Source organism: Tribolium madens, unplaced genomic scaffold, assembly GCF_015345945.1.
Source record: "Tribolium madens isolate multiple individuals breed KSU strain unplaced genomic scaffold, Tmad_KSU_1.1 Scaffold_3;HRSCAF=73;Tcas5.2_LG2, whole genome shotgun sequence".
Classification (NCBI taxonomy): Eukaryota; Metazoa; Arthropoda; class Insecta; order Coleoptera; family Tenebrionidae; genus Tribolium; species Tribolium madens.
The window spans coordinates 6,518,484-6,531,830 of record NW_025401006.1 but is presented as its reverse complement, the minus strand read 5'-3'; the positions used below and the strand labels follow the sequence as shown (position 1 = coordinate 6,531,830).

At 38.3% G+C, this 13,347-nt stretch overlaps 6 protein-coding genes across 13 annotated transcripts; 3 read left to right on the top strand and 3 right to left on the bottom strand.

The window, feature by feature from the left end:
- Positions 1–14: 14 nt before the first annotated feature.
- Positions 15–1,223, top strand: LOC123007690 (DDRGK domain-containing protein 1). 2 transcript variants are annotated; one of them, XM_044403104.1, is made up of 3 exons: positions 15–206; positions 295–390; positions 449–1,223. In XM_044403104.1, exons 1-3 carry the CDS (start codon positions 110–112, stop codon positions 1,117–1,119), a joined length of 864 nt encoding a protein of 287 aa, XP_044259039.1. In that variant the 5' UTR covers positions 15–109; the 3' UTR covers positions 1,120–1,223. The 2 variants fall into 2 exon arrangements, with proteins under 2 accessions (XP_044259039.1, XP_044259038.1); XM_044403103.1 differs by having other exon boundaries at positions 446–1,223.
- LOC123007689 (SET and MYND domain-containing protein 5) lies at positions 1,195–2,835 on the bottom strand. Of its 2 annotated transcripts, XM_044403101.1 has the most exons (5): positions 2,714–2,834; positions 2,550–2,620; positions 2,366–2,493; positions 2,051–2,293; positions 1,195–2,001 (listed from the first exon to the last, which is right to left on the bottom strand). In XM_044403101.1, exons 2-5 carry the CDS (start codon positions 2,583–2,585, stop codon positions 1,257–1,259), a joined length of 1,152 nt encoding a protein of 383 aa, XP_044259036.1. In that variant the 5' UTR covers positions 2,586–2,620; positions 2,714–2,834; the 3' UTR covers positions 1,195–1,256. The 2 variants fall into 2 exon arrangements, with proteins under 2 accessions (XP_044259036.1, XP_044259035.1); XM_044403100.1 differs by having other exon boundaries at positions 2,550–2,835.
- Positions 2,244–3,280, top strand: LOC123007692 (UDP-N-acetylglucosamine transferase subunit ALG13 homolog). 2 transcript variants are annotated; one of them, XM_044403107.1, is made up of 2 exons: positions 2,244–2,627; positions 2,686–3,280. In XM_044403107.1, exon 2 carries the CDS (start codon positions 2,739–2,741, stop codon positions 3,240–3,242), a length of 504 nt encoding a protein of 167 aa, XP_044259042.1. In that variant the 5' UTR covers positions 2,244–2,627; positions 2,686–2,738; the 3' UTR covers positions 3,243–3,280. The 2 variants fall into 2 exon arrangements, with proteins under 2 accessions (XP_044259042.1, XP_044259041.1); XM_044403106.1 differs by having other exon boundaries at positions 2,244–2,632.
- LOC123007691 (transmembrane emp24 domain-containing protein eca) lies at positions 3,244–4,108 on the bottom strand. Its single transcript, XM_044403105.1, has 3 exons — positions 3,904–4,108; positions 3,481–3,848; positions 3,244–3,427 (listed from the first exon to the last, which is right to left on the bottom strand). The coding sequence occupies exons 1-3, from the start codon at positions 4,037–4,039 to the stop codon at positions 3,278–3,280; spliced, it is 654 nt and encodes a 217-aa protein (XP_044259040.1). The 5' UTR covers positions 4,040–4,108; the 3' UTR covers positions 3,244–3,277.
- Positions 4,109–4,345: 237 nt separating this feature from the next.
- LOC123007044 (mediator of RNA polymerase II transcription subunit 28) lies at positions 4,346–6,956 on the top strand. 2 transcript variants are annotated; one of them, XM_044402064.1, is made up of 4 exons: positions 4,346–4,559; positions 4,660–5,181; positions 5,744–5,906; positions 5,965–6,956. In XM_044402064.1, exons 1-4 carry the CDS (start codon positions 4,470–4,472, stop codon positions 5,985–5,987), a joined length of 798 nt encoding a protein of 265 aa, XP_044257999.1. In that variant the 5' UTR covers positions 4,346–4,469; the 3' UTR covers positions 5,988–6,956. The 2 variants fall into 2 exon arrangements, with proteins under 2 accessions (XP_044257999.1, XP_044257998.1); XM_044402063.1 differs by having other exon boundaries at positions 5,744–5,915; positions 5,965–6,955.
- Positions 6,933–13,307, bottom strand: LOC123007043 (E3 ubiquitin-protein ligase COP1-like). 4 transcript variants are annotated; one of them, XM_044402062.1, is made up of 4 exons: positions 13,046–13,307; positions 12,873–12,988; positions 8,188–8,348; positions 6,933–8,135 (listed from the first exon to the last, which is right to left on the bottom strand). In XM_044402062.1, exons 1-4 carry the CDS (start codon positions 13,136–13,138, stop codon positions 6,967–6,969), a joined length of 1,539 nt encoding a protein of 512 aa, XP_044257997.1. In that variant the 5' UTR covers positions 13,139–13,307; the 3' UTR covers positions 6,933–6,966. The 4 variants fall into 4 exon arrangements, with proteins under 4 accessions (XP_044257997.1, XP_044257996.1, XP_044257994.1 ...); XM_044402061.1 differs by lacking the exon at positions 6,933–8,135 and adding an exon at positions 10,679–12,321 and having other exon boundaries at positions 8,243–8,348; positions 13,046–13,067; XM_044402059.1 differs by lacking the exons at positions 6,933–8,135; positions 8,188–8,348 and adding an exon at positions 8,374–12,321 and having other exon boundaries at positions 13,046–13,067.
- Between the last annotated feature and the right edge of the window lie 40 nt (positions 13,308–13,347).

The following is a 13,347-nucleotide window of genomic DNA, read 5'->3' as shown; positions in this document are numbered from 1 at the left end:
TAACATAGAAAACAGCTGTTTCTTGTCATTTCCTCAAATGTCACAAAACATGTCATAATAAGTAATCTTTAAATGTAAATTTCTCTTATTTAAATTAATTTAAGAAGCAATGGATGTTACATTATTAATAGCTTTAGGTTCCGTAATCTTGCTGTTGATCATAAGCGTCGCGTTATTCTTTAAGAAGTCAGAAAAAGCCAAGCCAGGTTAGTAATAAAAAGGGGCTGTAGCAGTCACATTTTACCACTTTTTGTTACAATTGTGTAATTTTTTATTTTATATTAACTCCCTTAGATGATAGGCCAAGACCTGCCCCCAATCGTGCCCGCGAAGGTGTTCCCAGAAGAGCCCAGCTGGCTAGAAACCGAGGAGCAAGACTCCGAGCAAATGGTAACAGATTAGCCTCTCACATCATTTTCTTTACTTCAATATATATTTTTTTTAGCAGTACCTCAAGAACAACCGCCTTCAGATGACGAACTCGACCAAAACGAGGGCCAACGTGATATAGAAGTCCCAGACGGGGCCAAAATCGGGGCTAAAAAGAAGGCAAAACTTGAGGCCAAAGCTGAGAAGAAAGCCCAACGTGAAGCAGAAGAACAAAGTCGCGCCGAACGCAAGAAAAAAGAACAGTTAGCGGAAGAAGAAAGGAGGAAAGCTGAAGCGAAACGCGAAGCTGAAGAAAAACGACGCGAAGAAGAAGAACGTAAAGCAAAGGAGGAGAAAGAGAGACGCGAACATGAAGAGTACCTGAAGATGAAGGAAGCCTTCTCTGTTGAAGAGGAGGGTTTTGAAGAGGGGGAGGAAGGAAATGAAATGAATTTATTGCAAGAGTTTGTTGCTTATATTAAAAATAATAAAGTCGTGGTTATTGAGGATTTAGCCGCCCATTTTAAATTGAAGACGCAAGCGGCCATTGATAGGCTCAGGGATTTGCAAAAGGATGACATCCTGACGGGGGTTATAGATGATAGAGGAAAATTTATTTACGTCTCTCAGGAGGAAATGGAGGCTGTTGCTAAGTTTATAAGGCAGAGGGGACGAGTCTCGATTGTGGAACTCGCAGAGAGTAGCAATAAGTTGATTAATTTAGCCCCAGTAGGGGCTAGTGCTACCTAAATGTACATATTGTATGTTTGTAATAAAATTAATATGAATGTAATTTGGATAATTTTGCTTCATATGAAACTCCCGTTTTGAAATAAATCATTTTATTTCCATAATTGGTCAACAATTTTAAGATCCTAAATAGTAATTTATTCGCTCATTTCTTCCTCTTCTTCTTCTTCCTCACTTGTGACATCTGGTTCCTCAGCTTGTTCTTCACATTTGGGACAATTACAAGCAAAGAGGTAATTCTCCATCAATCCTTTCCGTCTGGAATGCCTCGATCTGTGCAAATTACACTCGTCTAAATAGCTGATACAAATTTCCTCCCCTTCCTGAATATCCCTAACAGCCACCAAAGACAACCGATTATTATTATGAAGGTACGTGGGTTCGGCGTTCGGAACACAACTGTGATTACACGCACTTTGCAAAGTAAACAGCGCGACTCCTTCATTATTTAAAAAATTCCCCGAATGTGAATCCATATCCTCATACAACTTATCAATAAATTTATCAAGAGCGCCTCTCTCGTCATCAGAAATGGCCAAGTCGGAGGTTCGAGTCACCCACTGACTTATCGCGCTAGTCCCGACGCCTTGGCCATTCGTCCCGATGAGAGCGAGGAGCCCCTGGAACCCCGCCGGGGTCAAAAACTGCTCAATCCCTTCATGGGGGACACATTGGAGGAGCAAATTATGCAATAGTGATAGCTGACTCGCGAATTTCTCGCCGAGTAACTTATGGGCGAGTTCGGCGTCCTCGTTGACGGTGCGGTGGCAAAACTGGAGGGTTTGCTCAATGGCCAGTTCGCGATTTGGGGACTGGATGATTCGAGCCAAAAGTCGGACGATTAGCATTATAGTGTTGGTTTCAGGAGGGTAATGAACATGTCTGAAGAAAAAAAATTACAAAAAACTGATTAAACGCGATTACTGCGTACTTCCAAGCCTCGTTGAGTTGCTCGAGAGGGTGGAAATTGTTGCGTTCGGTTGTTTGTAAGCAAAGTATTCGGTGGTATTGGTTGTAAGCCGTTGTTTGGCACTCAACGGAACAGTAGTCGGTGCCGCAGAGAGTGCATGAAGTGAATTTGCTTTTATCAGTTGTGCAACATTCAGGGAAGGGTAACTCGAGGTCGGGCTTCCCCGTCAAGCGGCGTGCGTTCTCCTCAGCGGTCTCTAAAGGCCTGACAACATTTAGATTAATCATAAAAAAAATAAAAAAACTTGGTGCAATTCTGGTGATATCCAATGCTTACCTCAAACAATGATCGCATGCTTTATACTGATAAGCCGCATTCCAGGAAAACTGGCAAGACACCAAGGGGTCCTCTTCGAATATGATAGAACCGCTTTTAAAGCACTTTTTTGAAAATAATCCTTTACCCTGAAAACACATGCAATTTATAAGAAATTTTGGGTAACAAATTAAGAAAAAAATACTTTCGAGTTGTCGACAATGCGAACTTCCACGTCCATTGCGACTTAAATTCTTCCGGGAAACATGTGTGATTCTAAAAAGTGAGGTTATGTGATGGATTTGTTTTAGTCGAATATATTGATAAAAAATGCGTTCCAGATAATGGATAAGTGTGGTAAAAACTCACTAAAATTGTGTTTTTGGTCTTTGTAATGAGTGTGAAAAAAGTGTTTGTAACTGTTGGGACCACAAAATTTGATAAACTCATTGAAGAAATATCCAAAGATGAATTACTGGATATTTTACATTCTTTAGGGTACAGTTTTGTTCAATTTCAAGTGGGTACAGGAAATTTGAACAAAAAAAATCACCCAAAGATTCGCCTCAAGTATGATCGATATTTTGAGAATTTTGCCCAAGAAGTTGAATCTTCGGATTTAATTATAAGTCATGCAGGTGCAGGGACATGTCTTGAAGTTTTAAAGAAACAAAAACCTTTAATTGTTGTAATAAATGAAGATTTAATGGACAACCACCAAACTGAATTGGCCAAACAACTGGCCAATGATGGGTATTTGAAGTGGTGTACACCAAATACCCTTAAAGACACTCTTTTGGAGAGAAAGTTTTTACAATTTAAAGTTTACCCAAAACCAAATTCACGTTTATTTAGTCAGTATTTGGATAAATGTATGGGTTTTGAAATAAGTAAATAAATGTAATAAAGAAATGTTTAATAAATTACACAACTTTATACAAGTTTTTTCGCCTCAAAGAAACTCTTTAGATGTTTCATTTGCCACGCCCCCATTGCCAATAACACTGCAGTTTGTGTGACAGACCACCATAAAACTCTAGAATTTGTGCTTTCACTGGTTTGGCGGAAGCGCTCTTCTCTGTACTGTAATAAATAAAAAAAGTTAAACTACAACAAAAATTTAATTTCCGTGTTACCCTTTGATAATTCTGTTCTTTTGTGATCTGTTCAACTTGATCCAACAATTGCCTAACTCTCAATTGCAATTCAGACAACTTTTCCTTTTGCACAACCTCACCATAGTTGACAGCATGTTCTCCAACTTGGATATCCAGATGGACCCTCAATTGAGACCCACTAAACCAAGCTGAGCTGTTTGAATACATGCAAATGACATGCTCTCCAGGCGTATGTGAAGTAAATGAGATTTTTCCTTCAGAGCTGTACACTCTTGACAAGAGGATTTTGTCATCTGGATCGCGAACTTCCACATGCATGCCGATCCCTGGAGATGACGGCATGAACCCACCACTTCGGGGGTCATAAAGCTCCACTTTGTAATTGACTGTAACAAGGTTTTGGTGGAGGAAAGCTGAGAAATTAAAAATGTTGGGGGTTACCTATGACGTTCGTTTCATCGGGAATTTCTTCAATGAAACATTTTCGCTCTGTCTCACCAATGTGGAAATATAAACTATGGCCAAAGCCGAATAATGTACAAACTAAAAATAGGCTTAAAAGGGGCAAATTACCCATTTTTATTTATTTTGGTTTTTCTTGGACACGTCACACTTCGGCACCATTCGGATTTTTTTACATGCTAGATGGCGCTTTGCACGGAGCTGGAAATGAGGGAAATATTCAAATTATATAGCAAAAATGAATGTTAATAACATAAAAAAACAGAATTTGTCGGCTTTAATACTATATTTTATTTCCTTAACTAAAAATTTATCGATTTTTGATGGCAGTTTTTTTTGTGAGATGAATCAAGTCCCTAAAAAAACAGCCTGTATTGATGTCCTTGAAGTTTTCGCATGCGCATTAGACCCATTTTGACAATTTAACCTTAAAGTTATTGACGTTTATTGTTATGGCTGTGGTTTGGTAATTGGGATTGCTATCCTTTTGGGACATTAGATCAAAGATTAAAAACCATTTTCTTTTATAATTAGTGTGTGATTCAATGAAGGAAGCTTCTCCTCCTGTATCAGCGATGGCCACACCGACCAATGGTAGTGGCAACTTAGTAGATGAATTTGAAGAGGCTTTCCAGGTATTTTCAGTGTTTTATTTTGAACAAGATTTGTATAATATTATTTTTATGTCTGTGGTTTGATATTTGAGTTTGAAGCTAAATGTTGTCTTTGTTACAGCACTGTCTTAACGTCTTAACAAAAGAAGAAGCAGTTCCCAATTCCGACAAAGACGAAATGAAAGTGGAAGTGGAACAAACCACCCTGCGATTCATAGATCTTGCCCGGCAAATGGAGGCATTTTTCCTCCAAAAACGTTTCCTTTTGTCGGCTTTGAAGCCGGAAATGATCGTAAAAGAAGACATAAACGAGTATCGTCTTGAACTGGCGCGGAAAGATGAATTGTTGAAACGCCATTATGAAAAAATCGCAGTTTGGCAAAACCTCTTGGCTGACTTGCAAGGTTATGCCAAAAGTCCGGCTCAAGGTAGTGCCACGCCCACATTGAATAATGGAGGTTCGGTTCAGAGTCCCATGGGTGGCCTTCCCGGTAATCAAACGCCGAATCCTATGATGGTTTCCGGGATGTCAACAACGATGCAACAGCAGTTACAGCAGCAGCAGTTGCAACAGATGCAACAGCAACAACAGATGCAACAAATGCAACAACAACAAATCCAACAGCTTCAGCAACAGATGCAGGTAGACCGACGTTGATCTCATCAAGAGCATGATTGTTGTAGATATTTATTTGTAGTGCATTTTTTTTAAGTTACGAAATTTTTTTTATTCGTCTAATGTAATTTTTTACGGAAATATGTAAGCATTTGGCAGTGTAAAATTTTTAGATACAGTTTATAGTTCTGCCCGTATATTATTCTATGTATATTTGTATACTAACTCTCAGGGTTTTTAGAAGTGGCAATATAAAGATCAAATGAATGTGATATGTACAATGTAGGATTATTGTACGAAAAAGTAGTATACGTTGTCAACTTGCTCAAATGTGCCTTTACTAGAAATTTTGTTTATCGATAAATGTTCATTTACTTTCTCAAGTTTGTCTAACAAAATTTATAATTTGTTGCAAATCATATATAATGTAATTTCCAATCTTTCTGTAAGATTTGTAAGACTGTTTACTACAATAAATGTTTCAAAAGCCGACATTTGTTTTTTTCCAAATTCTCGCTTCAAAACTAGAGGGTTGGTATGCACTATATCAAAAATTTATATAAAGTTTAATTTCATCATCTAATCGCAGGTACCCCCGGGGATGGCGAGCAGCGTGGGCCCCGGCATGGTATCCCCCCAGCAGGCCATGTTCATGCAGCAACAAGCCATGGGCGGCCCTCGAGGCCCTTTTTCTCAACAAGGCCCCGGTGGAGTTCTCCAGGGCCCTCTGGCGTACCTTGAGAAAACTACGAGTAATATAGGTACACTCCCATTACGGCAATTCTCGATCATCATTTGTTTTCTCTTTAGGCATGACGGATGGGCGAAGGTGACGCGGGCGCGGGAGGGGGCGAGGTAGAGGCAGGGGTAGAGGTAGAGGTCGTGGCCGTGGGTCTTTGCCGGATTATGTATCCCCGTAATGTTCCCCCTCCCGAAGTTGGGATATGCACCCATATCTCGACACGCGGCAAGGCATTCCAAGGGGACTCCTAATGGATTTCATGTGTAGGTAGTTAGTGGTACACCCTTAGATTAGATGTTGAGCAAATTTTACAAATAAGCAATGATTAAGAAGTATTGGCGTTTTAACTGAGTCACCGAAAACAGCCGGTGATAAAAAAATTCTTGAGTTGGCTATAGTCATCTGTCAAACATTTTCCTGAGCCAACTGAGGAAACAAAAATTTTCTTGACGTGGACCCCATTTTATTAACTAATTAAACATATTGATTATATAAAAACCTCTCACATAAATGATTTATTTAAGTATTATGATGCCAAGCGAAAAACATCGTAGGAGTTGTATAAAAGGAGCACTGCAATATTACTTTTATTTCAGTTTTAACACTATAAAGAGTGCTTTTGCACGTTTTCAATAATTAAACGTACTCAAATAAAATCGTAATTTGTAAATTTATAAATTTAAAGTAAATTACCAGCTAATAGTCTGCCATGAAGACCAAAGATAACACTACATATAACTTAATTGTTATCAACTAAATTAGTTTTTTTATAAGGACTCGTTTTTGTGTTTTAAGGCACTTTATAAATTACCTTTGTTATAAAGAAAATCACTTTGGTCTACATGGAAAACCCAAAATGCTAAATTTATAACCTAAGCGCAACCAACCACACTTAAACTTTTGCAGCACCTTAAATTAAGAAATTTAAAGGACAATTGTGTATTATTTGAATAAAAAAATTGTATCGTGCTGATCAGTTTGCATATGTAACGTTACCGAATTTCAAAATTGTGATATAAATTATTAATAAAACAAATTATACTCAAACAATTTTATTTCTTATATAAAAATCAACACTTGGCTTGCGCCTCTATAAACTCAACCAATGTTCTCGTGGGCCTCCCTGTCATCCCTTTGCCTAGATAAGGAGTTGTATCATCAGGCCCCATAACCCCTGCGATATCCACATGCAACCAATCGGTTTTTTCCGGGACAAACTCTCGCAAGAAAGCTGCAGCAGTGCAACTGCCACCACCTTTACCCTTCCCTACGTTATTCACATCATAGGCAACATTATCGGTCATTTGTTTGGTAAAAAACTTCCACAGTGGCATCCTCCACACCCTATCACCACTTCTCGATCCCGCCTCCTCCAAAATCTTGTACAAGTTATTCGAATTGGTGAAAACCCCCGACGCTGAACCCCCTAGCGCCACCTTCATAGCCCCTGTCAAAGTGGCAATATCCAAGACCCACTTGGGACTAAAATTCGCACTGTAGGACAACGCATCGGCTAGAATCAAGCGTCCTTCAGCATCAGTATTATCAACACAAATCGTTTTTCCATTTCGAGCTGTAATAACATCACCCGGCTTGAGGGCGGAGCCCGACGGCATATTCTCAGTCAAAGGAATCAAAGCTTTGATATTAACTGGTACTTTAAGACTCGCCAAGGCGTATAAAGTGGCCACAACACTGGCAGCCCCCGACATATCAGCCCTCATGTGATCCATAGCCGCTGGCGGCTTGAGACTAATACCTCCAGTATCGAAAGTAACCCCTTTTCCCACCAAAACAAACGGATTCGAGTCACTGTTCTTGTAGGACAACTCGAGGAACTTCGGAGGTTCAATTGAGCCCTGAGCGACGGCCAAGAAAGCCCCCATTTTCTCACTTTCGGCCCACTTTTTATCCCGGACTTCGACTGAAATTCCCAAACTTTTCGACAATTCGAGTGCCCTTTCGGCGAAAATTGTCGGAGTCATGTGATTCGAGGGAGTATCAGCGAGACGCCGGGCGATGTTTTGGGCTTCCGCTTTGATTGATCCGCGGTTCCATTGGTCACACTCGGTGGAATTTATTTGGTGGAGGGATATTTCGGGCAGAGTCTCTTTTTTTGTTTTGAAGTCTTGGAATTTCCAAGTCGCGAGGTTACAGCCCTCGGCTGCCGCCTCGGCATCTCCCAAGCTTTCAATTTGGATTTTTTTTACCCCGGCTGCGTCTAAAGCCCTACAAGCGGCTACAGAATATTAAATTCAATTATTTTGCTCAAAAATAAATAAATAGAATACCTGCAGCTGCGATTCGGACTGACTCTCGTTCCTCCGAAACTAATTCAAGTTCGTCGTTTGGTTTAGTTTTTTTTCCTAATCCGACTACAGCGATGGACTGAAAGTCAGGTTCGAGGCCCCAAAACACGAAAGTCTTTCCGGCTTTTACTTTATTACCTGTGCTGTAATGTGAAGGAATTAAAATCGTTTTTTAGGCAATAAGAAACTTTATTGCTATTATACAACTACTTACAACAATAAAAACATTTATCTAAATGGATCACAAATTAATTTAACAATTTATTTATAGAGAAAGACTATATCGTGAAATCTATATGATCACAATGAACATTGACTCTCCAGACGACACATATAAATATAGTGCAATACAATTACCGCAAATTAAATGAAGAAATTCAATCACATTTTAGTTCATTTTAAAAAATATAAAAAGGGTTTTTTCAGGCAGTAAAATGCCGGTTTTTTACATTATATTCTTTTTTTCTATGCACATATATACACAAAATACTCCAAACTTATATTTTTTATTACTTTGAAGCTCGAAAAAATTCTACAAAAAATATTTGGGTGTATACTCTTCAATTCAACATTCGAAGTAAACAAGAGCAACACATACTATGGAACAAAACATAGTAACAACTGCCTTTTTTCCTTAACCAAGTCACTAGTGGGCCAGACTACACACTAAGAATAACATGATTACAACACAAAATTGGCACATATATTGCTAAAAATACTTACGCTAATTTAATGAGCAATATTTTTTTTTTTTGGTTTTATACTTGTGAAGTCTTGTGTACATCGAACTACGACTGGTTTTGTCTCACACGTATCATATACTAATAGCTAAATTGTGCGTATGTAACTCTGAAATTTGGCACACTTGGGCATTTATGAGGTGGAGACTTGTCAGTTGGGAGAATGATATTTAAGAGCGGCACTACGAAACAAGGGCACTCACTAAAAGGGAACACTTCAATCCCATTTCCGGCCTCATCACTTATACACGATTTTTTCCACTGACTTTAAAAGTTTGACCTTTCATTAATGTTTCATTGACAAAAATATGAAATAGATAAAACACAGGTCATAGATTGAATTAATGAGGAAAATCAGGATTTAAAAAAATAAAAAAAAAATTAAAGAAAAACGTTATAAGTGATGAGAGGCGAAGCATTAGACAAATATAAATAGTTTTCTTTTTCTTTAAGTATAATAATAATTAGTGTTTCCCGTTAATTTTTTCCCTCAATTTCTTTAATAAAATAGTTCTATTATTATTAACATTGTAATTATTAAAAAATGACGCGTTGACACCAATATGCTTTTGGACTAAAGTACCGTGCATTCAATTAAAGTTCTGATCACTGTAATTAGAAATTTAATTGAAAGCACGGTACTTATACAATATACGAGTAGTAACGGAAATATTTACTGATAACTTTGCATAACATATTATAAAAAAAAACGCCCCCAACATTTCTATTCTCTAGATTTGTAAGTTTAGTTCAGTTCAAATAAAACATTAAAATAGTAAAGCAGCAGTGGTGATCATTGACTTTTTGTTAAACAACTTCTATTTTTGATAAATTAAAACAACAAAATTAGGAAAAACCGATTCAAAAATAAAAAACCTAATAACATTATAAAAACAGTTCTACTATGTTTATGTTCTTAACTTTCAAGTTCTTTCATAAAGCAAAGTTTTTTACTTTAACTCTTAGGAGTGCCATTTTTTTCAATTTTCATTATGCAGTCCAAATTATAAATATGTTTTCAAGCAAAATTCTAGAAAAAACAAAAAAGCTGAATTAAGTTTCCAATTGAAGAGAGTGAAATAGGTAAACCTTATATTTTCTATTAATTTATTCTTAAAAATTACGTTATATAACTTTAAGATAATTATAAATATTAAATAAATAATTATCGCCGCTCATTGGCAAATATTTCCACCCTACCCTGTATATTAAAAATAAAATAGTTCACCAACCAACTGTTATGGTTTTTGTTGCTAAATTCGATTTTTTTCTTTTGCACATCCTGTAACAAAAATTAAAATCCGGGATATGCCAAAACTGCTGATTGTCCTAATGCCATACTATTCTATCGCCTAAACCAATTCCAAAATATTAATAATCCCTTGGCTATTTGCCGCAACGACAACATTTGAATTCTGTTTCCAACAAACTGCCGAAACAAACTCATTCATATCATCCTCCCGCCTTTCCTGATCCAACACCCCTTGGATCGCTTCAAACTTATAACTAAACAGCTTTTTACTCAAGCCTTTGTAATAAATATACATAGCGTTATTTTCCGAGCCGCAAGCGACATAATCGCCATCTGTCGCCAATCCGATAAAATTCTTCTCATTAATGTGCCCCACAAACGACCGAAGGCAATAGGGAGTATTAACATTCCACAATTTTAACTGCGAATCGGTCGACGCCGATACGATATCCTCACTATTGAGAAACTTCACATAACTCACTGCCTTTTTGTGACCCTTAAAGACCGCCACTGCCTCTTTCATGTTCCTCAAGTCGTAGTAATGAACACAATGATCTGCGCTACCGAACGCTAAATGACAAGAACTTCTCGGATTGAATTTAACACAACAAACGTTCGCTTTGGCTTCGAGCGTCGCAATCGAGTGCTCACCGTTGAGCGAGTACAACTTGACGCGCGCGTCATCCGAACCCGAGGCGATTAACCGAGTATCGACTTCATTAAAATCAACACTCCAGCAACGTTTCTCGTGCTCTTGATAAGTCTTAGTACGTTGACCGGTTGAAGCGTCCCAAATCGTAACAGTCCCTTCGTAATCACTACTTGCAAGAATACTCTTATGATACGTGTTCCAACTCACGCAAGAAATTTTCGATTTAGATAACATTTCGATGCAAGGATAATGAATATCGACTGTATCCTTGATGACAGCTCCATAATCAAAAACCTTGATTTTTTTAGTCACTCCGGCAATCGCCAAAAACTCGTTATCTTTGTCGAATTCTATACTCGAAACTATGGTCGAATTGTTGAACAAGTCGCTCGAATAATTTAGCGTTGCAAGGACTCGCAACGAGTTATACCGCGAGAATTTTATCAAATTCTCCCGGAATTCATCGAGACCCGTATTTATGGTAGTTTTAGTCTTATCAACTCCGTCTTTGCCGAAGAACAAGTCTTTGGACCGTGATGTAAAGTAACAATCGACGAAATCATCAAAATGGGCGTGCATTCTGCGCCTACGCATCGCGAGTGAAGTTGAACCTAACCGAAGCGGTGCGTCGGGATTTGTTTCATCTTTGCGACCAGTGGAACTCCCTATAGTGTCAATCAAATCGATCATTTCCTTCTTCATTGCACTAACATCGGCATTTTCCGCCGCTGAAGCCACCGTCCGTTCCACATCCTCCAAAGTGGGACACTTACTATGAACCTCTTTCAACTTATTATAAACCTCCTCGATATCATGTTCGATAATCGCAATCTCCTTAATAATCTGCGCTTGTCTCTCCTTCTTCTGTTTAAGCAAATGTTTCAAAAACTCCAACAAAAGTCGATTTTGAGCGGCACATGACTCCGCTTCCAGCAACTGTTTCCTCTGTGTCAACACCTCCAACATCACATTGACATCCGGCAGAGTCAAATTTTGAGATTCCGTTGCGACGAAATCCCTCAAACCATCAGCCGACGGGCCGAATTCGCCCGAACTGTCCCGATTCAGCCCCAAAGCCTCAAAGTTGTTTAACCGAGTCTTGTGTTTTTTGATCAGATCGTTCAGAAGGAAATTCGGAAAGATCATGTCTTCGCCGGTCACCGGTGCGTTGCATTTGGGGCACCGTTTCAAGGCTTCGATCGATTTTATAATGCAGGTGTAGCAGAACGTATGGCCACATTTTGTGATATATGCCTCCTCGATCAGGTTGAAACATACAGGACATGAGAAATCAGTAGTTTTCTCCTCGAAGGAGCCTCCCCCGGCGGTCGAACGCTGACGTTTGGGGGTACGAATCGATGAGCGATTTGTTGGTACATTCGAACTACTGTGTGACGATGCGGAACTACTGCGACCGTCGCGGCTTGACGCCATTTTGACGACTTAGAGGTAGTTAAGAGAAAAACATCGACCTGAAACAAGAACTAGGAGTAGTATTGAGGAGATGAATCAATTTTGACGATTCTTGACCAACTTTTAAGCCGACTTAAGCGTGAAAGTGAAGGAAGTCACTGGAAGAAGGGCTGCAATCGTCCCAAGCAGCTAAAAACCTTCTAAAATGACCTGAAAAGTGGATACGAATCGCCTAAATTGATAATTATAACCAAAAAACACTCAATACTACTATTGATACTGGATAAATTGAATTAGGATCAAGTTTCAGGTCAGGTTTTTCCAGATAAAGACCGAAAAAGTGCAATTTTACTTGACTTTATACTTTTACTTTTAAAAAATATTGAATAGTACTTGACAGAATTATATAAACTATTTTTACTGTCAGCAATTCAGATTAGAGGTCAATAATTACTACTTGTGTAAAAATTGATAAAACTTTCTTTTTTGTGCCAAGTTTCATTAATTACTTCCATGTTTTCACTCCTTTATTTCTACATTATGTAATCTTTCACTCGGACTTGACTTTTTTATAAAAGGAACACACTATCCACTCTAATAGTCTACTTACAGTTTAATTTGTTCTAAAAGTCTTCCTTGACACTTCTGATTATACTTTTCAGTAGCGGGGGTTAGCTCCAACCCTTCACATTCATCATCACAGTACACGCCCAAGATTAAGCCTTTCTAAAACGAGAAGAATGAAAAACACTCAAATAAATTCTTTTGAATGATAAAACCTACTTTTTCCGGGCAGGTTGAAGAGCATGATCTAAAAAAGTATCTACTGGTGACGGATAACCTGAGCAACTTTTTACACGTTAAAGATAAAGCCATACTTAATTGTAACACAAAAATATGGGTGGTTTCAGTATGGGGGCGATTTGGTAAAAAGCGATTTAAAAACCGTATACTTCTTGTCTTTGGATAATGTGGAACCTGACTGTTAAAAATCCAAAAATCAACAAATCACAAAATTGATTTTTGACAGGTCTGCCGGGCTGACAACAGGATGACAGAAATGAAAAACAACAGCAGGGGGCGCT

Bases quoted from the DNA above. Each gene is read 5' to 3' on its own strand.
- LOC123007044 (XM_044402063.1), top strand. From the start codon at position 4,470: ATGAAGGAAGCTTCTCCTCCTGTATCAGCGATGGCCACACCGACCAAT. The intron at 4,560-4,659 runs GTATTTTCAGTG...TCTTTGTTACAG, and splicing joins AATTTGAAGAGGCTTTCCAG to CACTGTCTTAACGTCTTAAC. The intron at 5,182-5,743 runs GTAGACCGACGT...ATCTAATCGCAG, and splicing joins AGCTTCAGCAACAGATGCAG to GTACCCCCGGGGATGGCGAG.
- LOC123007690 (XM_044403103.1), top strand. From the start codon at position 110: ATGGATGTTACATTATTAATAGCTTTAGGTTCCGTAATCTTGCTGTTG. The intron at 207-294 runs GTTAGTAATAAA...TAACTCCCTTAG, and splicing joins GTCAGAAAAAGCCAAGCCAG to ATGATAGGCCAAGACCTGCC. The intron at 391-445 runs GTAACAGATTAG...TATTTTTTTTAG, and splicing joins AGCAAGACTCCGAGCAAATG to CAGTACCTCAAGAACAACCG.
- LOC123007691 (XM_044403105.1), bottom strand. From the start codon at position 4,039: ATGGGTAATTTGCCCCTTTTAAGCCTATTTTTAGTTTGTACATTATTC. The intron at 3,849-3,903 runs GTAACCCCCAAC...ACCTTGTTACAG, and splicing joins CGATGAAACGAACGTCATAG to TCAATTACAAAGTGGAGCTT. The intron at 3,428-3,480 runs GTAACACGGAAA...TATTTATTACAG, and splicing joins AAGAACAGAATTATCAAAGG to TACAGAGAAGAGCGCTTCCG.
- LOC123007043 (XM_044402059.1), bottom strand. From the start codon at position 12,283: ATGGCGTCAAGCCGCGACGGTCGCAGTAGTTCCGCATCGTCACACAGT.
- LOC123007692 (XM_044403107.1), top strand. From the start codon at position 2,739: ATGAGTGTGAAAAAAGTGTTTGTAACTGTTGGGACCACAAAATTTGAT.
- LOC123007689 (XM_044403100.1), bottom strand. From the start codon at position 2,585: ATGGACGTGGAAGTTCGCATTGTCGACAACTCGAAA. The intron at 2,494-2,549 runs GTATTTTTTTCT...ATGTGTTTTCAG, and splicing joins GCATTGTCGACAACTCGAAA to GGTAAAGGATTATTTTCAAA. The intron at 2,002-2,050 runs GTACGCAGTAAT...TTTTTTCTTCAG, and splicing joins CAACTCAACGAGGCTTGGAA to ACATGTTCATTACCCTCCTG.